Genomic DNA, 23,766 nt, shown 5'->3' on the forward strand with positions numbered 1-23,766 from the left:
TATATTGAATATCAATATTTAGTATAGTATATGAATAAAAATCAATAACGCAATGCACACATGATTCCCCTTGGTAGCTATGATCTCAGCGATCCAAAACGTCCTTGAATTGCTGATCGTAAAAGATCAACAAAACTCGCCCACTGTTACATTAGATTCGTGAAAATACAGCAACCAAGAATACAGGAGTCACTCAAGGATGGTTTAAAAAAAAATTTGAAATCGGACTTTTTCCTTTTATTTCTCTTATAAGCCAACATTCCACATTCCCCGGAAATGTTTTAAAAGTTGATAAAGTCGAAACAATGCAGTTGCAAAAGCACACTGCAAACTATACACAGAATTGGAGTAGGTCAAATCCATGCGAAATTTCAGGTACACTGTGTGAGCTCTTCATTTCTCTAGTTTTTAATTTTTGCACAAGTATAAGAGAGAAAAATCTATCCAGTTGCAAACATTTTTGTTCTTCTCAATATTTCTTACATATAAGGAGATACCATTGAAAACATTATAGTCAGCTCAAAATGTTATAGGATATATATGTTTACGTCAGTTCCGACTAAATGTCCGCTCAAAACGTTACCCCTGAAACCACTGTGTGAGCAAAAAAGATTGAGATATTCTTGGTTTTTTAATAATCGGAAAATTGATAATTTTCAATACTTGTTTTATTTGTTAATTTGAAACTAAACATGGCATCACAGCAAAGCACCATTCACAGTCACTCAAGCGAAGAATTCTGGTACTGGGTTCACATAGATCCAGATTGCTATAAAAAATCGCATTATTTTTGAAGACTCGGTTGACTTTGAGGTGTCGCAACGTGATGGCATTTGCTTTTAACTCACTAACTCACTTGTACTTTTCCGTAAAAAAAAACATACACATTTCAAAGTCTAACGCATTTTATTTTATTTTTAGTTGTTAAGAAGAGATGAGCAAAATACTCATCAATTTGTGTGTGAAAGCTTGCAACCTTTGGATCACTGTGAGCTTTCCTACTTGGCATACAGACCAAGTCAAGGGAAGTTCCAGTATCGCTATACAACATACTCACTGAAGGTACTATGGATATGTTATTGATTGAAATGATTAGAACTAAAATATAGATGATTTAAAAAGTGTGAGCTCTATGAGATGTTGGTTAGAACTGCTGTAGATTCTTAAACCCTTTCTTTAAATACTCATTCGGTTGATTCTTCAGAGCCCGCGATTTAAAAACATTGGCTCGAGCCGTAATTCCTTAAACCTGATTTTAAGACCCAATCTTTGGCCCAACTCTGACGACAGCTTGTGTCATGGGATTGACAGCTGCAAGAATGTGTCAATTCCTACCATGAAAATCCGCCAAATAGAATTTTAAACCAATTTTTTGAACTCAACTCTGTGGAAAATAAGATGCAGCTTGCATCCGAAAGCTCAAGTCGTAAATAAGCTTAGACCCGAGCTTTATTTTCCCGAAATCTTTTAAATCGCAGGCTCAGTACAGTTGACTCTTTAGTACCAATTGTACGTATTTATTAAACTTGGTTGATACATTTCATTATAATACCTATTGTCTTAAAAAGATGGAAACAGAAACACTTTCTTGGATCAAGCTTATTTATCCTTAAAATGAAACCCTACATGCAAATTGTAAATTGTGGGCTGATTTCCCTCCCCCATCCTTATTTTAACAATATTTTTGCTGGAAAAATAACTCCATATTATTTGATAATACATATATATATGGTCAGTAATCAACCTGTAAGAATGGGTATATTATTGCATACTAGTACGCAATAAAAAAAAATATTTTTACAAAGAAAATGTAAATGTTGATTATCCTCTTGGTGAAAAAGTTACCCAAGAACTTCTTATTTAATTTCATTTCAAGATCCAAGCAAAAATTAAAACATCTTCTCAATAATAATAATCGGTTAGAAGTAAATAGTAAAATTGCTAATAAAAAAATCACCCATGGGATCTTAGCATTTTATTTTATTTTAAACCATCTTCTTTCAGTCTCAGAGGATTTCAGCTACAAAATAAAATATAAAAGTAAAAATTACTTTTTAAATAAAAATAATAATGTATTTCGACATTTAAATTTAATAAAGATTTTTTTTACAATTGGGTTAAGGACGTAATGATCATAACCACATTTTGGAATTTTTGGAGGCTTTAAGTTTTTGATGTAAAAATTGTTTACCTTCAGTACAAGAATTATGTTCTTAATTTCCATGTTTATTGGTGCACTCTGTATATAGTGTATATAGTGTATTACACGTTAAATAAAAGTTATTTCCCTTGAAATTTAAATCTTACATTTTTTCATTCATTACTCCTATTTTTAAAGAGCTATTATTAAGTGTAATAACATAATTTTGGTTTTTATATTTGTTTGAAAAATCACAAGATCTGCAAAGTAGTAACAACCTTAATGTTCTGTCTACTGGAGTGTGATTTGTAATTCTGTCTATAATCATATCTTGTTTGCCGCCTCATGCAAAAAATTATTTATTTTCCAAATAATTTTAATGCAGTGAAAAAAAAAAATAATAACCATAATGCACTGTTGCGCAACACAACTTTAACTAGTTCTACATGATTGTTGCCCTTAATGATAAAAATGTCGAAGTCCAATTTTTTACAAGTATCTCAGATAAGCATAAAGTGCGCCCCAGGTCCTATCAAAACTTCTAGAGACTAAATGTAAAATCTCTTCGAGCTAGATAAGAAAAACCATTTAATTTTAAGATAAAAGATGAAACTTTCAGGCATATTATAAACTTTAGATTAGTTCTTTTTGTTTATAGTTATTTTCTTTTATATTTTCTTCAGAATAGAAGTCTTGAAATAAACTAATTTTAAATAATTTCTTAACTTAACTTACATTTTAAAAAAATGTTTGACCTCATTCTTTTGCATTCATTGCGAACCTTCCCCCTCTAATGTTTTGAAATCCAACCCCAGAAAAACAAGGTTAGGGTAAAAAGCAATATAATAGGGAGCCAACAATCAAAATATCATGGTGTTAACTCTTTATTGAGTGCGAAAATATCTTTATCAATATTTTGTCAGTATTGGAAATAAATATTGCCCCCGCTGTGATTATTGTTTCCTAAAAAATATTGTTAAAATCAGGTTACCAATGTTGAATGCCGCAAACTATTTCTTAGGTCAAAGACGGCTTTAAGGTATCAATCAATTAACAATATTCCAGGTTATTTAGACTATCACTGCAGTAGGATAAGAACTAAAAAAGAATAATAATATGTTAAATATTCAGATCCCCTTTTTAATAGTTGTCATAAGATGTATTCATAGATAAATAAATAAACATAGATAGCTTATGTACGCAAAATAACCAAGAATTGTACAGTCCGCGAACTCGTACTTCTAGGGGTGGTTTGATGTTTTAATGGATTTCATAATAGAGTGTAAAATAACTCCGGGAATGGAACTATTTGAACAACAATATTTCACTGAGCAATATATCATATTGACAAGAACTGAAGAAGGACATGAGAAGGACTAAGCTAACTTAAATTTCTCTCTACAGAACTAATTTACACCACAAGTACTCAATGACATAAGAACATCCAATGTTTACAACCGACCTAGTTAATCTATATAATGGGAATAACTTTAAAACATCTCTGTACAGTTATATCTTTCAAGATGAAAAATGTCGTCTTATGCGCAATCTATCTTTATTTATGAATGTATTCTTGTAATCGATTCTTCTAGAAGCTTTTTGTATAGCCTGAGGCACCCCTTGGGCGACATACCAGCTAAAACATTGCATCACATGACACCTTCTTTTTGTAGCCTTAAAGCATTTATTAACCATGCTTTAGGCTATCACACCTCAAAAAAAGGTGCGCAGCGCAAAGTTCCCCTTTCCCCCTGTTTTTTGGAACTATAAATAGTAATTGTTTATTTCTCAAATATCTAAGAATTTATTGTCTGTGCTTTTATACTGCAGGATTGTTGAAATATAAGGTGGGCGTCAACAATAATATGTTAGGTTGGCTAGTCGGTCAATTGGTTAGTAGGTCTGTTGGTAGATATGTTTGTTGATCAATGGGTTTGTTGGTCAGGCGCCCTAACTTGGACACAGTAGTAGATGCAAATATTCACATATTAGGTTAGAAATTTGATTTATGATCAAGAAGGATAATATTTAATAAAAGGATTTTTTTGCTTATTTATTTTAAATTGGTGCGGACATTAAGTGCTCCAGGCTACGGCACCCACAAGTACATTTTATGACATCATTTGCGGAAAGAAAGACAAATTAGTGCAACTTGCCTTCCTCCCCTCACTCCGATCTTTGTTTAATTTTCCGACCCATGACATTGGAACTGTCAAGGCATGGGGATATAAACATAAATCTACCATGCTTCTAATTTTAGAAATGTATACTATATTTTTAGTTTCCTTTTTTCTATATAGTGCTCACAACTTCTAGTGCTGATTCCCAATGCAAGATTTGCATCAGAAACAAAGTTTTGACCCCATCTTATTTTTTTTGTGGAAAATACAGTTCTTTTATTACCATGGAACAAAAGTATATAGGCATTATATGTCAAAAGTAATAGTAAATTGATCAGCTAGAGATTTTATGTTAAATATTGGATTTATAGAACCCGGAAATTGTTCATATCATACAGACACTTAATAACAGTATTAAAAGCTATTTTATTTACTTTCAGTTGCAAAATATGCTAACTAGGACACAACTAATACAAGTTATAAGAAAAAAATTGAGCTTGCCTTTCTTTCTTATTTTGCTATTTCCGTTTACCCATAATTTTCTGCCAGAATTTTTTTTGCGTAATTTTAATTACTGGAAAAAAATTCTGGTAATTTTCCGTCAATGAAATTTAAAGCGGGAAAAAAAATTCTGGCAAATTTCTTGCGGAAACAAAACAGAGTTTCCGGTGAATACTCTACTCATAGATTGTAGATATACTTTTACTCTTAATTGATATCTGGTCGTTAACAATGTTTTAACCTGCGACTTTGTAACAAAACAAGAAGAAAATTTAGAAACCAAATAATAAGGCCACCAAAGTTATTGATTATGCATTTTAAGATATGGAAGGGATGGAAGTGCTCATTGCAAGAGCTGAATCAGAAGTGCAAAATCAAAATGACCAAGGCGCAATATTAGTTACTCCCGGTCCTCCCGAGTTCTCAAACAAGAGACTTTTTGAATATGTGATTAGCACATTCAATGATCCTAAAACCAGGTGCTTATATTTTATTGCAAAAAGTAACACAATTTTCATTTTCCACTTTCTCTATTTAGGTCAAAACCATTGTTTCCAATAGATTTAATTAGGAGTACAGAAGGTACATGATATTAAAACCAAACAATATGAATTAATGTATAGATCCATTTTATTAAGTCGAGATCATTGATCCATGTATTCCAATGTACTATGAAATGGCTTGATAGTTAAATCTTCCTCAGATTCCTTGGAACAACATTGATGCTGAAAAAAACTAAAAGTATTCACTTCCATTTTAAGCTCTGTGATGTTAACATTGTTGCAGGTTGGACAGCATTGCACTGTGCATGCCTGATGGATCGCGAAGAAATATTATTGGATATTGTGGAATGGTTAGTGACAGATTGTGGGATAGATCCAGCAATAAAATCAAACAATGGCACTTCACCAATCCACTTCGCTATTTCAAAGGGTCATTCAAATGTAGTACATGAGTTACTCATGACTCCTTATAACTTAACGGCAAGCAAAGATGACTCAACAGGTTATTATCCACTCCATACAGCAGCACACTTAAACCAGGTGGAGTGTGTTAAAGTTCTTGTACGACATGGAGCAAATGTCCTACTACTTACTGAGACCCATCATCCCACTTCTGCTTTCCATCTTGCAGCCAGCTCACTAATTCTGCATAAATTGAATTCCAGTACTGTAGAAAACTTTGAACATGAATTTCGAATAATGAAAACTATAAACGTTTTGTTAAAATATCTCAAACCTGAATCAATATTGGTGTTTGATGATGGAAAATTTGGAACTATTTTACATCTTCTTGCAGGAATAAATCATGAAAAGGGGCTGAAGAAAATAATATGTCCTCCATTCTTACATCCAGTCAATGTTTTAAACACAGACACAGTCACTCCTTTTCATATGGCCTTGGAAACCAGATCAATGGAGTGTGTTGATGAGCTGTTAAATCATGAGGTGGATGTTTCCAAGATTCATCCAATACTTAATCTATCTCCTATTCAGATTCTGTTTCGAAAAGCTAAAACCATCTTGGATATTGATCTTGGAATTTTAGAAAAAATGTTAAAAAGAGGTGAAAAGAAAAAAACATATAAGACATTTTTATATGGGGTAAGAATAAGAGGTTTTTTAACACTTGTGTAACTCTACCATTCACTCTAATAGATTATCAAGTACAATATAGGTGGCAACAGAGAAGTGGACCAATTATACACAACAACACAAGTGTCAAATTCAACAAGAAAAACAAATTTTCTTACTCTAATTGACATGTTTTCCAAAATTTAATAAAAAAGTGTAAAACAGAAAATGAAGAATACATAAAATTACACTTATTTTACTGTAAGATAAGCACTTGGTCTAAAATGATCTCTATTATTAATAATTTTGTCGGAAGCAAAAACTAAGTTGACACTTGTGACGTCATAATACACTTGTACAGAGAATTTACAAATATCTATCGTATAACTTGACAATCTATTTGATTTAGCTTACTTTTTTTATAATTAGTTTTAAATGACTCTAATAGCAGTTGAAGTTTTAGATTTGCTGAAGACTGCACTTGATAGAATTCTATTTTTATTTGAAGAAAGGGCCTTAATTTGTGTACACCTTAAATAAAGGTGAAAGTTTAAAATGTATTTTTTCTTTGTTAGAACTTGATTCTGACAAAAACCAAAAGAGTCGGGATTTTCTACCTTGGTTAACCATCAACACTTTATCAGAATTTAATCACACACTGAAAGTCTTAAACCTTTTCCCTGATGAAAATATCAATGTACATTTGGCCACAGGAGAAACACTTCTTCACTGGGCTGTTCGAAATAATGACCAATCAGTCATAGAGAATTTGCTAGTAAAAGGTGTAGATCTAATGGTGGCACATAAAAGAACTTTAGACCTCCCGCTTCATTATGCGATCATACATAGCACAAGTAAGTTTTAATTCTTTATAGCTTCAACAGTGCAAATTTTAGTATTAAGTGAAAATAGTGCATAATGTTGGGATTTGATAATTTGCATACTATAAGAGGAAAACAAAGATAAGCCCCTTACTGTCAAACAAGGACAGAGCTAGGGACTTTGATCAGAAAGACTATTAATATTATGCATTATGGACAGATGAAAGATAGTCAAGTACTGCTGGGATCTATACTGTTTTAAATGTATTTTTGACGAATTTTGCCTGAAGGAAACAGACTTGTGCCATAACTCAAAAGTTAAGTCAATTGATAGGTCTGTTCGCCTTCAGGAAAAATGTATAAAAAATTTGACTACGTAGGTCTAAACTGATGTAACAACGTATTAGAATGATGTATTTTGAAGAAAGATGCTAGATAGCAAAATCACTATCATGTGAAATATTTGAATTTAATACACTACACAGCGTAATACAAGACTGATGTAGGGCTGGGCACATTCCGAATTTTTTTAAATCTTTCTGTTCCGTTCTAGAATGAGGGCCTTCAGCTAAATCGTTCCATTCTCATTCCTTTCTTTTTTATAGTTCCGTTCTTGTTCCGTTCTGAGTAGAAGAACGGTCTTCCTGTTCCGTTCCATTCTTGGCGTTTTTATTTAAAGAATGGTTCCATCCATCTTGTTCTGTTCTTAGTCAAAGAATGTTTCCATCCCCATTGCCATTTCAGTAGAAAGAGCAGCTGTATATGGAAAAATTTAATTTGACTTAAATACACAAAGCGCTCTGAATTTCTAATCCCTGATATTTGCCTTGTATTTGAAGTTTAGGTGCAGAGAAAGATGAATCTGGAAAGTTGCTCCCACCAGATCCTGTGCAATGTGCAATAAAATAACACTTGTGCAAAACGTGCAATTTTCTGCTCATATATTGTTGATTAATACGAGGAATTGAGTCATGGCCAATAACTTAAATTTTCTCATCACTATAACTTTGCAACGTGATGGTGTAAGCCTTCGATATTTTAAACTTAGATCATTTGATCCAACAGAATTCATAGGTTGAAATATCTAAGGTCTAGAACATAGGATTGCAAAGATATAGGGCCGGGGGTCAGGTGATTAAATAAAAAAATCCTTAAATATTTCTAGATGATTTTGAACATATTCCTGATTTAAAATGCATTCCCAACTTAGAACGCATTCTTGATAATAATTCTTTTACTAATCGTTCCAATATTTTTAAAAACTCGTTCTAAGCCATCATTTTTTTTATCGGAATGATGGGATTGTTCTTGATCGTTCCGTTCGTTCTCGGGAAAGAACTATCGTTCCACCAGGAACGTGCCCAGCCCTAGACTGATGCGGCAAAAGTTAAAATTTTTCCTATGTTGCTCCTGTAACACTCTAGAAGACGACAGATTCATTTAATTTAAACAATGTATCCGCAATTCACTTAGCTGTAGACTGTAGTTTTTAATTGAACACAAACATTAGATGTTAAACCATATTTTCTATTTAAATATGTGCTTCCCTTTCTTAATCGAAAGATTTTGTGATCCCTATGGTATTTTTCTCACTCATATCTCAAGGAATCTTCATTTTCCCCTTTTTTAAAGCATAATTGTATTATTAAGCAATTTCAGAATGCATGTTTAATGAATTGGCATGCATATTTGTTTATGCATAATATAATTGTTTAAACATTTGGTGGGTCTATAATACATGTATTCTAGGTTTTTGTACAACCTCCCCCCCCCTGGTATCAATTTTGAACAAATTTTTTTTTCACGGCTATAATTTAATTGGAATAGATTTTTTTTGTATTATTTCAGAAGGATGTTGATGGACTATTTGTCTTAGAAGACAAAACAGTTTAGTCTGAACCTCAGATTATTGTTAAGAGTAAAAGGTAATTCTTAAAGAAATTATTTGAAGAAAATTAAATTCTTTTTTAATATTCTTACTGTACAGGTGACACTCTTACTTACTTGGAATACTTGTAGAATAATTTGCAGAAAACCCCGGGGTCAACACTCTAAAAAATGCAATTTTGGTCTTTAGCATCAGGCATCAAAGTTCTTCTTTCATATTTCAAATTTCTTCTTTCATTACTCAAATTTAGTTAAATATTTTCCAAAATTACAATCTAACAAAACTTGTTAATAGCTTACACATTGTTCTCTCAGCATGTGTCAAACTTTGTTATATGACATCTTTCTTTTGTCATGTTACAGTTTTCTTTCATTGTAATTAGCAGATATTTTAGTTTGTGTAAGATTAAACAAATTTTGATTTATGATCAATCAAACGTTGAACCATCTGCCGGGCTGGCACGGCTCGCACGGCTGGCTGGAGGGGGAGAATCAGCTGACTTTCCAATTAGTGACAGTTTAGTCTGTTAGCCGACAGCGCTTGTACCTACGTCAATTCGATCTGGAAATTTGGAGATATCAAAAAGATTTAAAGGGAAACCTCCAAGAAACTGGAAGAACAAAATTAAAACTTTTTTAAGCCTTTGTACACTCTCTCAAACTAATGCTTGCATTTTCAATGCTTTGCTTGAAAGAGAGTATCAATGCAAAACCAAATCTTCCATAATTCAGACTGCAGAATCTATTTCTACAAGAATCAAATGTTGTCTAAATTGGTGATTAATTGATGTCCAGTTCTTTAAGCTTTGAATTGTAATAAAGTGTATTATAAACAGCAAAACTTATGCTGCATATTACTTTAAAGATTTGTATTAAGATCTTATATTTCTGCCTCATGTATTTGTTTTATAAAAAAATGTGATAAACTTGAAACTTATGATGTTTAAATTTTTGTTTTTATCAATTACATTTTTGCAGATTTATGCGTTTTAAAAACTAATAAATTGTATAAAAAAATTGAAATTTACATAACAGCCGGATATTTATGTAACAAACAATTTGAATCTAGTTAAAACAAATATTGAGAGAATAGGTGGCGCCACCTGTAACAACCTCTTTTGACGGGTCTAGATTCAAAGCTGAATAATCATATAACAAATGATTACATAGTTGCGCAGTAAGTTGAAGGGACATCCAACAAATTTTGACGCATGCTAATATTTAAACCGCGCAGTGTCGCTGGCTGAATCAACATGAAACAAACTTTGTGAGATGATAATTATATGGAGGCGCGGCACAGCGAGCGGACAAACACCGGTTGATAGATCATGTAACAAACTTTGAATTAAGGCGACTGAAAATACATTCAACAAAATTTGACGAATGATTCTACTAAGGTGTATTTGAGTCCGGTGCTCCAACAAATTTTGAGATTTCTTAGAGTGAATAAGGCAAATTTCATGATGTTTCTAGTCTTAACACTGGTCCGTTATGGGTCATCCTGGAAGGTATCATCCTCCCTTACCCTGTTTCCTGGCACAGATTTAGAAAGTTATTTTCTCGAGTCCTGTCTTAAATATCTTGACATTTCTTGAGTTTTTTTAGTTCCGTCGGCAGTGCATTCCAAACTGGTACAACTCTATTTGTAAAGAAGTTTTTTCATTATCTGTATTTGATTGATTTGATAAAAGATGGCCCTCATTGGCAGTATTCCTTTTTAATACAGTAACACTATCTCCAACTGCAGTGTTGAATCATGTAGCATGGTCAACATTGTCAATCCTTAGAGGATTTAAAAGTTTGAATTAGATCAATCTCGATTCGCCTGTCTTTCAGGGTACTTGAACCAAATTCTGTTAGTTTTTCTTCATAGGTTTGTCTCACTAGTCCCACCACAAGGTTTACTGCTCTCTTTTGAACAAGTTATAAAACGTCAATATCTCCAATTAACCTGGGTGACTAGGAAGGGACAGCAAATTCAAGATGGCATCTTCTCCTAGACATTGTTGTGCGGGTTTAAGTGTATTTGAAATAATTACCCCAATATCCCTCTCTCTCACTGTCTCCTCTAGAATTGATCATAAAGTATCATAAAGTATTAAGAGCACAGTTTGCACTACTAGCTTCATTATTGATTTAGGTGTCAACAGCAAATTTCAGTAAGATGGAAATATCTTTGGCTCAGTCATCAGTGTCATTTATGAATATAACAAACAACAAAGGACCCAGTATTGACCCCTGGGGTACACCACTCTTAAATTCTGCCCAATCAGAGAAAGATCTATTCAAAACTGTCCTTTGTTGGCGGTTCAGAAGCCAATTTTAAGCCCCCCCCCCCAAAAAAAAAAATAAGTCTAGTTTCACACATTATTATAAATTTTAAGTTATTGCTTAAATATTTTTTAATGTTTTTTTCAGGTTACAATAGAAGCCCATCAAAATTCAGTGCAGTCACACATTGTAGTAGAGCTCAGTGCAGTCCAATATTGATAAGTTTGTGTCGTTGATAAGTTTTGAATTGGTTTAAACTATTCTAACTAAACAAATTCTTTGTTTGTAAATTGGTTTAATTCCATGACAAACTATCCTTGCTAAACCATTTCTTTGTTTTGAGATAATTGTTTCTTTATGTAAAACCATTCTTTCAAAACCAATCCTTTATTTGAATATATTTATTTTCATTATAAACCATTTAAACATAATCTTTTTTTGTTTTCAATTGGTTTATTTTCATGCTACACTGTACTACTGCACTGAACTGAACTGACTGGCCTATTCACATTTTCCCTATTTCAGTTTTGCCTTTTCGACAGAGGAGTGAAATTGCTCTTCTTTTCCATTTCGATCTGTTCAAAGCGTACATGAAGCGGAGATCAATAGCATAAACAGGGCGGTTGAACTGAATGGATCAGTAGACCGACACATGTAGAGAAAAAGGACAAGTTTTGAGTGGCAGTTTTGAAACTCCCATGAACGGATGCTTTAACAATTTCTGAAGAAATTGTGCAGCGTGCTTACACCTTGAAGAATTGGTTTAAACTGACTAAGATTTGACAAATGAGTGCGCTTTTCAGCAGGCCCTTGTTTTTTTATCATCCTTTTTGATTTCATAAGCTCTTTAGATGGACTGATAAATTAGTTTTGATCTGATGATGGAGTCAAACTCCGCCAGGAAACAATTGCGGACTAAAAAAAGACGGCTTTTAATCATCCGATGCCGGAGCTCTACAATAAGACATTTGCGGATGAAAAAAAGAGTTCTGATTGCAGTAGAAAAAAAGAAAACAATGGAAAGAAAGAATAATTTTCCAGCTGGGTTTGCCTGATTCAAGTTTGACTAGTCACATTTTGCCTAGGTAACACAAGAGCATGTCTATTGCTTTTTTTTTAATGTAATTTTGTCAGACATCAAACTTTTTTTTAAGCTGAACTAGTTAAATTTTTAATGAACTAGCCTTAGAGGGCACTTCCCGCCCATCTTCTAAATTAATTGTGAACATGTTCTCTTTGTGTACATCGTAAAATAAAACAAAAATAATTCGCGGATTTTCACAAAAAATTTCGTGGATTTTCAAAATTTAATAAAGATCAAATTTTGATGGAGACAAATATTTAAAATTTCAATCATTTATAAACCTTCCCTGGGGTCCCTAGATGTCCCACAAAAAATTTGGGCCGATCGGTTCAGCCGTTTTGACGTTTATTGAATACAAACAGACAGACAGACAGACAAACAGACAGACAAGCCAAATTTATATATAGATGAATTAAACGTTTTAGGACAATTACATTTTATATATATTTTTAAAATACAGTTTACATCCTGGAGTATATGTCATCATTCTGAGCCTTCTGCTGATCATGAGTAAGGGTTTGGATATAATCAGCTTGGGCATAGTGGAAAGCTTCTACAACAAATTTCACCCACTGTCTGGAGTTCTTTGATTTCTGCTTTTGCTCTAAATTTGTTGCCATGTCCAGGCCGACTGCATTGGAGTGATAAACCCTCCTAGCCTCAGCATGCTGTTTGACCAAAAGCTCTTGGATCTCTGCCCTCTCCCCATTGAAAACATCAAAGAAGTTATTCTTACCCCTATAGTTGGGCTTACCCTTTATGGTTAGCCCTTCAGTTATCAGGGGAGCCATTTTAGATGTGTCTCGCCTTCTGATTGGCTTACAGGAAACTGAATGATTTTCCAAAATTTGCAAAGTTTTAGACAAAAAATTCGCGGATTTTTGAAAAACAATTCTCAGATTGTTGAAAATTTTCTTTGGGAAAAAATTATTGACTAGGCAAAAATTTCGCTTTATGTTACTTAGGTTATGCAAAATATTACCCTACGCAAAATTTTTTAGGCAACATGTTACTTAGGCAAACTGTTAACTAGGCAAAATGTGAATAGGCAAAATGTGACTAGGCAAAATGTGACCAGGTAAAATGTGACTAGGCTAATTATGACTAGGCAAAATGTAGCTGAGCCGTAATGAAATGAACTGAACTGAACTGAACTGTACTGTACTGTACTGCACTATACTGTACTGTACTGTACTGTATAATGTACTGTACTGTACTGGACTGTACTGTACTGTACTGTACTGCACTGTACTGTTCTGTACTGAACTGTACTGTACTGTACTTTACTTTACTGTACAGTACTGTACTGTTCAGTTCAGTTCAACTCGGTTCAGTTCAGTTCAGTTCAGTTCAGTTCAGTTCAGTTCAGTTCAGTTCAGTTCAGTTCAGTTCAGTTCAGTTCAGTTCAGTTTTCAAGACTTTCTATCTTGTTTCCTTTAATTACTATTTAATTCATTTTTGAATCTGACAAAGAAAGAACATGCCAAAGAAAATTAAAGCTGTGATGCATAGTATGATCCTTTGAATGAAAATTTATGCTGTGATACAAAGTATAATTTCTTGTTGCCTTTAATTACTATTAAATTTATATTTGTTATACAAGATAATTTGTTTTTTTTAAAACAATTTTAAACATTTTATCTGTCAAAGAAACAATCTGTCAAAGAAAATTTTCAAGCTCAAAAACCAAAATTCTATGTAATATTTCCTATAAATATTTATTGTACTGTATTATTTATTGTAATGTATTTTTTACTTATTAATATGTTATGAAAACTGTTTAAATAAACAAATTGTATCTTACAACATCATTCAAAGTTGGTTCTCATACTGGGTGGGGGGGATTTTTCAGAAAGGACATGCCCTTCCACAAAAGTACATGTCAAAAAGGGTACAGCATTTATTAGATTTAACAGAGTACTAGTGGTATTGTAAAAAAAAATAATAATTGCACAGTAAAGGAGAGAGCTACTTGTGAATCCGAATGTATGGATACAGAGTCCTGAGGCTAGCAGGTAAGGTCTGACAATGCAGCGATCAAGCATTTGAATGTAAAGATTGTCAGTAGCAATGACCAGTTGCAGTGTCGTCTATGATGCGAAGGTGACACGGTTGAGATGAAGAGTAGCACTGACCAGACTAGTGCATATTGTAGCCATCCCCCCCCCCCTCCCTCACTCTAAGGGGTCATGTAGACCACACACACCCCCCCCTCACCCCTGTTAATAGGAATCAAGAATTGGAATGTGTTGATAAAACAGGATCATAGAAGCCGCCAAAGATGGTCAACTAAACCTGCACCTGCAGCTGACTGAACACCCTTCCCTTGGAGAAATGACCAGCCAGGTTGGATAGAAGAGAAAGGTGGGGTGCCAGGATATAAAAGGAGACCAATCAAAGAATAAAGCTATAGTTGTGATGAAAGCCTCTTAGAAAGAAGAACCAACTCCCTTCCTGCTTCAGGAAGGAGGGATCAGGAGGGTAACCATGTTGGGCTGGAGTTGGAAGGCTGGGAGTCCAGAAGGTCAGAGTTCTGAAGGAAGAGTCTCAAAACCCTGGTTAAAGAAGATTCTTGGAACTAATATTCTAAATAGAGAAGAGCACAGAAGTTGTACCTCTAAATAGGGCAGGCAGGGAGAATGGATTCCTCTGTCTTGCAAAAAGATCCCAGGAAACCAAATCTGTGGATCTGATTGAGACTGCAGTAGCAGTATATCTACATCGCTAATTTATTTCATTGTTTTATAGTTTTACATAACTTTTTAACCTATTTCCTATTATACTTATAATAGAAATGTTCAACTACTTTGTCTTTTATTGGTGTAAGACTATATTTGTCTAGAGTATTGGTACCCCCCTTTGGGGTGTATCCTTTCAAGTAAAACAATATAGCTAACAATTAGATACTGACTAGGAGTGGGAATGGTACTATTGCAAAAAGATTGGGAAGTATCATGAATAGGAATAGTACCATGAAACTTGAGAAGGAGTGACGGTACTGAACAGCGTACCAGTGATTATGTGCATGCTCACATCTGTCTGGTACGACGATGCATGCATTTAATTTAAAACAGTGTACTTACTAGTTACCACTAAGACTGCACAGACCTACGATTAAGGGATTATATAATGAACACATATGACTAGTGGATGAATTACAAAAATGAAAAACTGCTGCAGACAGTTATATGGGACTTTATATAAATAGTGAATATGACTAAGCCAGTGACCAACAGACACTAAGAAATCTGAAATACATGGAAAGACCTAGAAGAGCATACATTTTCTGCCGCTTCCTACACATGTTTAATTAAGTAACTCATGTCATTTGTTCATTTAAAACTGTTCTATGTTTATTTTTTTGAAGACATTAATATTATGAGAATTTGGTACATTATTGAGCACAATGCCATTCCTTCAACAATTAAAAAATGCTTTGTATTTACTTCAAATCCTGAAAACAGTGATTTCTTTTTGAAAATTTTTGTATAACCGCCCCAACCCCCCTCCCAGCCCCTACAGATCCTGCACTATAAATGGGCTCACCCCTGGGAAAGTACAAGTTGCACCCTTGAATGTTAGAATAAAAATAAAAATGGGGAGGGGAAGACATAATATTTTTGAAATGTTAAAAGCTTTTGAATATGTGTGATGTTTAGGTGAGACATATTTCAAAGCACTGAGAAATTATGGAATCAGAAATACTGCCTCGGTCTACTCTTCATGTGATGAGAGAAATATGCTTATATCATTCTTGGGCTCTCATTTGGTGGCATCCTGTAAAGAAATGAATCATGAATTTTTCTTTGATTTAAACAATGTTTTGAAGGAAGGAATTTACTCTGTCCCTTCATCTGAAATAAACGAGCTTCACAAAGTTATCCACTATAATTCCCAAAGTTACAGCCCTGTACTGGGAAAAACTGCGCTTAATTATGCAAATGAAAATGATGATAAAATCATTGCTTGGGAATTATTGAAGTATGAAAAATGTTTCCACCCCAACCGCAACTGCTTTCTAAAATGTCTGCAAGACAACCTTAGCATGGTCCCCCTTCTACCATGGATGATTGAGACCTCAAAAGAATTATTCCCTGGGGGAAAACATTACACTTTATCTGTATTGTTGGTCATGTTCAACATGTTTTGTTCCTACATTCCATTTCTTTATGATTATTACTCGGACATTACTCTTACCTTTGACTACTATTCAATTGCTTATGCTAGTGATAATTCAAATCAAGAACTATTTGGGACTTGTAATTCATCTATATTTTCAACAGATTTGGATTTTGAGTGCTTGAAGAAAACTTCCTTTAATGGGTTTAATTTCTACTTTGAAATTGCTTATTTGGTAACGACTGCAACTTTGATGATAACAATTGGTTTTTATGTGATAATCATATATAGTCATTCAAAGCCTGACTGGTTAGTTAAACTGGAAAATGAAATAAAAAAGAAATGCTTAGTATTAAACCTTAGCAGACCATGGACCACTATATTATTAATGATGGTAAAGTTACCTTTGGCCTTCCTGGTCAAATTGTTTTTCCCTATTCAACACATGATCAATGAATTCAGATACAGGCAAGCAAAACAGAGAACCGCTCATAGGGATAAAGCTTCAGAAAGTCACAGGACATGGAAATGTATTAAGTCTTTTGAGAATGGTCTAGAAGGAAGTGTTCAATTGTACTTACAAATGTGGCTTCTGAAACCTTTTTTCAATGACCTTGCAAGATGGAGAACCTATGACCTTGTTCAGAGAAGCCTTTTTGGAATTTTTAGTTTCCTGACATTTGATCAAATCACTGCCTGTTATATTGAACGGGCTCTGGGCAAAATACTTCTCACTATTCTCTCAATGTCACTGAGTGGAGCTCTTATGAAGTCAACAAAGCCTGGCATAGGTGCTTGTGAAAGTCCTCTTCGAATCCTACCGATCCTTTTAAGCATTCTTGCACAAACAACCGCAAGGATGTTTGCAATTCGAAGCCTGATAATTCTTGATACTTTCCTTCAGCTGAATAAATATGCAGTGTTTTTTACTGTTCATTTTTTGTTTGTTTTCTTCATTACAATACTAAGCGAAATTAAAGAAAAGTACTCGACCTGCAGTGTGTTTTTAGGGAGAAAGCTTGATTTGCTGAAAATGCTAAAGTTTTTCTTCAGCCTTTTTTCATCTTCAATCATAATGGTTCACTTAAAGGAAGATGAAATTTCTTTTCTCCCTCACTGCAGTTTCTTCATTCTTATACTTTGTGAAAATCTTGTACTGACCTCACTTCCACTAATTGAACCATCTCTTTATCCAGAGCATTCATGCTTCCCATTTGAGAGTCACAAGAATGGAATGTGCTGGGTGATTGCTCTTTGGATAATAGGGGTAGGATTTCAGGTTGGTGTTTCAATGATGTTAGGTACTTTCCTAAAGGAGGCATTATTCCAACAGGCATCTTTTCAAGTCTGAACAAGCCACAGGCCTTTGCCTGTAGCCCACCCTAGCCCCAGAGCTTGACCCCTAGCCCATCCTGGGGCACCTTAGAAGGCTTAACCTAACCTTAGGGAAGTTGCAGTTTAAAATGTAATTTTATCTTTGTAAGAATCAGATTCTCAAAACAAAAACTCAGGATTTTGTACCTGTCATTTTGTCACTTGGGAAGTCGACCTTGGGATATCGCCTTTATGAAAGAACCTAACACCATTTCAAATAGATCTGGGCGCAATTATAGCAACTTCAGTTTTTTAAATTAATGAACATTAGTTCCTGTTAACGACCACGTTCAGAAAATTACAAAGAACTTAGTTAGAACTAAATTTCAAGAAACTGGAATAATCATTAATAAAACATCGATGACTGGATGAATAAAACGCCTTTTACTCATAAACAATCTTCATTTATTATTGACCAAGATCGTTCCAAATTGTTGACCATCAAATGTCTTTAAAATCAGCCATTGTTAATGACCTAAACATTAAAATGAAATCATTTATTAAAAAAAAACGTTAAAAAATGATAAAAAATATATTGTAAAAATGAAGGTGGGACACATAATTCAACTGAAGGCCCTCTTATACAAACAAAAATTTGAAATAACTACATCTATATTTGAGATGAATAGTAAATCTAGTTTTAAGGGACCCTTTGTGCAAAAAATGTGTTGTTCGATTCACAACAGTACCTTTGAAACCTTAATCTGATCAAAAATGTGTTTAATTTTGATAATTATCCATTATCAGCAACTAGAAATGCGCTTGAGTCACAATTGTCGAGAATCAATTCAAATCAAACATGGATAACTAATTGATACTTGATCAGACAAAGCTTTTAGAGAACCGTTGTAAATAGGGCATGGTCATTGCCATGTTTGCATGAAAGGTCAATAGAAACTACGCTTACAGTCCCTTTAAACTAAACTTTAATAATTGTTTCAGATCCTGCACTATAAATGGGCTCACCCCTGGGCTGAGTTAAATGGTGCCCATCAAATAGAGAGTTTGTCCAAGCTTATTGATAATATCAAGCCAGATAGAAAAATACACAATTGTTGTGAAGGAGGAACTAGTATTGAAGAAAGTACTAACTCACAAACTGAACTGTATGAAGTAAAAGTTGACTGTGAGAATAGTTCTACAAATAATTACTCGACTGATTTAAATGCTAAAGAATGCCCTAACTCCTAACATGGGAATTGTAACCGTTGATCTTTAAGATACATTCTAATAATATTCATAATTGAAATACCAGGGGTTTATATTTTCTTGAAAATAATCCACCCCCATCAAAGACCAAGGGCGCAAAAAGAGCTTTGAAAGTCAACTTCACCTTGCTTGCATGCCATGAGTACGTATACCTTTTGTATGATACAAATTTTAACTGTAAATAATGCCACATCTTCATCAACCAAATCATATTTTGTTGGAAATAAAACATCACAATTAATTGTCAGATAGATCATAGTACAACCATAATCATCGATTTTTTTTCGAGGCATTCGTATATAGTTGATATTTCATAATATATTTTATTTGTTTTATATACCATGCACTTAAAATGACGATTTTTTGTTCGCTAGGTGCAGTCTCTCCAACGAGGAACCATACAGAAACACTTGGCGGCCAATTTATCGTCTTTTAAATCGCATAGTACAGGGTGTTCCACGAAACATGACAATAGCAAGACGACTTGAAAGTCGTCTTTGACATTTGAATTTATTTGTGACATTTAGTCTTCTATCTACTTTAACATGTATGGTTCTTGAAACAATTATCACATAATTCTCCTAGCCCTGGCATTTCCAAAAAGTGGTCTGCGTTTTTTGTGCTTTCAATATTACCGGAGATATAAAGAGTTTGGTTCAGATTTAAATTTTGTTAAATAAAAGCAAAATTGTCGATATCTGAACGAAATTGTTCATATCTCGGGCAATATTGAAAGCACAAAAAATGCAGACCATATTTTAGAAATGGCAGGACTAGGGGAATTTTTTGATTATTATCTCTAGAAATTTACTTCTAAAATTAGGTTGACAAATAAATTCAGCAAATTATATCAAAAATTAAGACGATATTCAAGTCGTTTTGCATACTGTCATGTTTCGTGGGACACCCTGTATATAAAACAAAAAATATAAAGAAATATACGAATGTGTTGAAAATATGGATGATTATAGGTTGTATTATCTGAATGATTTGTATGGAATCAAATTGTTTTTTTTTTTACGATTCGAGTCGATATTGCAATTTTCTGAATTTGTATCGATGCTACGTTCTTCGGTAAAAATTTTCTCCTTATAGACCATAGATAAAGATAAATTGCGCATAAGACGACATTTATTTATCTTTGTTATAGACACAACGGACTAAAGTAAGCTCAGTAGCAATCCATCGGATATTTTTCGACATAAGTCTATACCCCCTTTCATTTTTCGTGAACACTCCCTTTAACGACTTCCCTTCGTTTACTCGTAGACTTGTAGTTTGAAGAAAGCAGTAGAAATAAAACTTAATTGAAAAAAAGTCAGTTAAAGTACATAATTATTATATATATATATAGTAAACGTAATATTTTTTAATTTTAACTATTAAGCATTTATGGATGTATTATTGTAAATATTCGGCCTAAATACGTACTTTCAATGAAATATATTATATAGGAAACTCTGAAAGTAAAATGTTTTTATCTAACCCTCCATTTGTGAAGTGATGTGTCAGATTCAGAACAGTACCATTTAAGCCTTTAACTCATCAAGGATAATGGACGTATCCTTATTTCTCTATGTGCAGAAATATTGTAATTTTTGATTGCCTAGTTTGCTTGCAAGCTATTTTGTATATTAAATAATAATATATATAATAGACTTTCCAGAAGTCGCAGAAAATAAATATTTTTATCTATTTTTTTAAACCCACGTAACACATAAAATTATCGCTTTATTTATTAAAGATTTTAAAAAAAAACTTTTCCCAAATCTCTGAACTCCTTAGCTGAATATTTATTATATTTAAGTATTTTGAGTATGCCCATGGATATATACTAGAATGGATATATCATAGTCAAGGTTTGATGTAATTTTATGGCTGGGGTGTCGTGTGGTACGTTAGACATTGAGACATTGAACCATGGACTTGGTTTTCGTAAAGTTAATAGTTGTCAAAGTAGTATAGTAAAACATTGGTGAAATTTAGCCTCATTCTTTGTATCATAAGTTGTCGGAGATACTAAAGTGTTGAAATAAAACGTCACACTTTAGCACAGGACTAGGGTTTCCATTCGCAAAACTGTTGCGCAATTTTTGCGGAACGAATCGCAAAATTTTTCTTTCTTTGCGCATCAGTTTTGCGCGAAAAAACAACAATTTGCGCAATCATTCGCAAAAGTCATTTCGCGCAAAATTGCCCTTTACCGTTTTTGCGAAAATCAAGTTTTGCGCAATTCCGCAATTTCGTAAAAATCAAACGGTTGGTGACGGTGTGTGTTTCTTAGAATTCAATTCTTCCAGTGCTGGAAGGTTTTGTACCAAAATCCGAAACAGATTGTCCAGTAAAAGTCTCGACAATTTTAATGTTGGACAAGCATATTTCCTAAAAGTGGATTCTTCAGGCATTGGTTACTTTCTTGCATTATTTTATATGAGATTAAAAAGATTTCAGAAATTTGATTTAAAAAATTTAATAATATGATTCATACTTGATTAGGCAAAGCTTTTAAGGGTCACTTGAAATTATTTAATAGGATTAAAATATTGCCAAGTTTCACACTCTCAAATTTAAACTTTTTGTAACTGGAAGTAAACAATTGAGTGTAGTATAATCGTTATCATACTCATATGTTAATATTCTTTTATGTATGGAATACATCTTCAGTTGTTTAATTCTAAGCTTAGAATATCAATTTTTGACAATTTGCCTAAAAAGTTACATTTTGCGTAAAACTTGTGGTTTTGCGCAAATTGCGCAAAAAAAATTGCCCAAAACTAAAATTTCGTTTCATGCGCAACTTTCGCAAAAAATATTTCCGGTTTTGCGCAAATTGCGTAAAAAAAATAGCGCAAAACCGCGCAAAACTCATTTCGTTTCATGCGCAAAAATAGCGCAAAAGTTCGCAAAAAAAATTTTGCGCGAAAATAGCGCAAATTTTGCGCAAAAGATTTAGCCATTTCGTGGAAACCCTACACAGGACTTTATTCAGTAAATTTTAACATCGATGTAGAAAAGTTAAAACCTGCAAAAAAATACAATAAATTACATAGAAAGGATAAAAGAAAAATAATTGAATATGAAGAAGTTTGTTTAAACTGCATTGATACAACAAATGACAATGAAGGAGTTTTCTTATTATTTTATTCCTCATAAAGTGGCATTTTCTTTAAAGCAATTCAAAATAGGAAAGAATTTTATATCAAAAATAATTAACTTGTTTACATTAGCCGAAAAAAAGCCATAAAAGTAGAGGTTTCTGGACCTGTAGTCTAGTGTGAATGATGGTTTACATAATTCTGAAATATTGTAGGTTATAATCAAAATCAAATAATTTAAAACATATTTAACTAACTATGCAGTTCAAATCTCTGAACAAAGCTCATGAGATGCTACCAAGCTCTTGGGAGGCAATTTTATAATTACAAGATTTTAGCTACGGTACATCATTTCTGTATTCTCCAGAGCCCACAATCTAAGAAAACTATTCTCTGATTTGGACCCAAAACTTCCCTTCAAACCTTTTTACAGAACAAATTTTTTTTACAGAATGAACGATAGCCAGAATAAAAGTTTGTTAGTAAAACCCTAAGTAAACTGTGCAGAGGTTGTACATTTATCCCAAAAAATCTAGGGTCCACTCCAGCTGTGAAGCACACCCACAAAGTTACTTGTACAATGGCCCACACGTAAAGATCGGTAGATAAAAGCATATCTATATTCTATATTTATATTAGGAAGGGACATCACTTTCTTTAAACAAGTTTTTCTTCCACTTAGATTTCTTCTCTACAATTTTCTAGGATTCAGAATAAAATAGAATAGGAAATCGAATCTTATCCCTGCTGGAATGTCGTCTTCAATGTGAAGCTTCTTTGGCTTTTAAATAATGGGGACAGGAACCTAACTTCAAAAAATAACTAGCCCTCCTTTTCGTAACTGCAAAATCATCTTTTGACATGTTTTCGACAAGAAAAGATTATTTATTGATAATTAAACATTGATAATTTAGACAATTTATATAATAATATAATTATATATCATTGGTTACAGGGTAGAAAACAAGATTAAGCTCCAATAAACTAGAGTGTATAGGTGGATACTAAATACAAGGCATAAACAAACTATGATCTAAACCGAATAAAATTAAATTACTTCTTAACGTAAATATATATCAATCTCAAGTTATAACATATAATAAGGTTGTTAAAAGGTCAAAAATTAATATTATTAAAAATAAGTGTATTGGCTACATTTAACTGAAATTGCTTAAAAAAATGACAAAAATTATGAAAAACTGAAAAATATAAAAACACACTAAACTATATATGATGTTAAACATTAAATATAGGGGTGACCAAATATATATTTTGATTATTTAAGCGTAAATATTAGATAGAATTAAAATCATTTTAATAGAGAAATTAAAAAAGTATTTAGTGTTAGTATAAGTGAAATTTTACAAAAAATCTATTTATGAAAAAAGTTACGTGTTAGATATTCAAATCCCTTCTCATTCAAAATCGTAAGAAAAATTAATTTAACTTTAAAATCGTCGCACAATGATACCCTTAAAAAGACAAAAAATTTCCGGATCTCATGAACTGCAAACCTTAAAATAAGACCAAGCAAGAATTAAGGATCTCAAAACATGAAATTTATGCCTTGC

General features: G+C 33.1%; 1 protein-coding gene across 11 annotated transcripts; it reads left to right on the forward strand.

The window, feature by feature from the left end:
* Positions 1–310: 310 nt before the first annotated feature.
* On the forward strand, positions 311–19,606 carry LOC111701869 (delta-latroinsectotoxin-Lt1a). 11 transcript variants are annotated; one of them, XM_023473339.1, is made up of 9 exons: positions 311–375; positions 922–1,062; positions 5,084–5,240; positions 5,300–5,343; positions 5,548–5,804; positions 6,258–6,327; positions 6,911–7,189; positions 16,058–17,796; positions 18,834–19,606. In XM_023473339.1, exons 3-9 carry the CDS (start codon positions 5,086–5,088, stop codon positions 19,080–19,082), a joined length of 2,793 nt encoding a protein of 930 aa, XP_023329107.1. In that variant the 5' UTR covers positions 311–375; positions 922–1,062; positions 5,084–5,085; the 3' UTR covers positions 19,083–19,606. The 11 variants fall into 11 exon arrangements, with proteins under 11 accessions (XP_023329107.1, XP_023329105.1, XP_023329106.1 ...); XM_023473337.1 differs by having other exon boundaries at positions 5,548–6,327; XM_023473338.1 differs by having other exon boundaries at positions 5,093–5,240; positions 5,548–6,327.
* Positions 19,607–23,766: the final 4,160 nt, after the last annotated feature.

Source organism: Eurytemora carolleeae, unplaced genomic scaffold (assembly GCF_000591075.1).
Source record: "Eurytemora carolleeae unplaced genomic scaffold, Eaff_2.0 scaffold479, whole genome shotgun sequence".
NCBI classification, from domain to species: domain Eukaryota; kingdom Metazoa; phylum Arthropoda; class Copepoda; order Calanoida; family Temoridae; genus Eurytemora; species Eurytemora carolleeae.

What these genes read in the sequence shown, in the direction of transcription:
- LOC111701869 (XM_023473337.1), top strand. Translation starts at nt 5,086, where the DNA reads ATGGAAGGGATGGAAGTGCTCATTGCAAGAGCTGAATCAGAAGTGCAA. An exon ending in AGAAAAAATGTTAAAAAGAG is followed by an intron (nt 6,328 to 6,910) that starts GTGAAAAGAAAA and finishes TTTCTTTGTTAG; the next exon opens with AACTTGATTCTGACAAAAAC. An exon ending in TGCGATCATACATAGCACAA is followed by an intron (nt 7,190 to 16,057) that starts GTAAGTTTTAAT and finishes TGTGATGTTTAG; the next exon opens with GTGAGACATATTTCAAAGCA.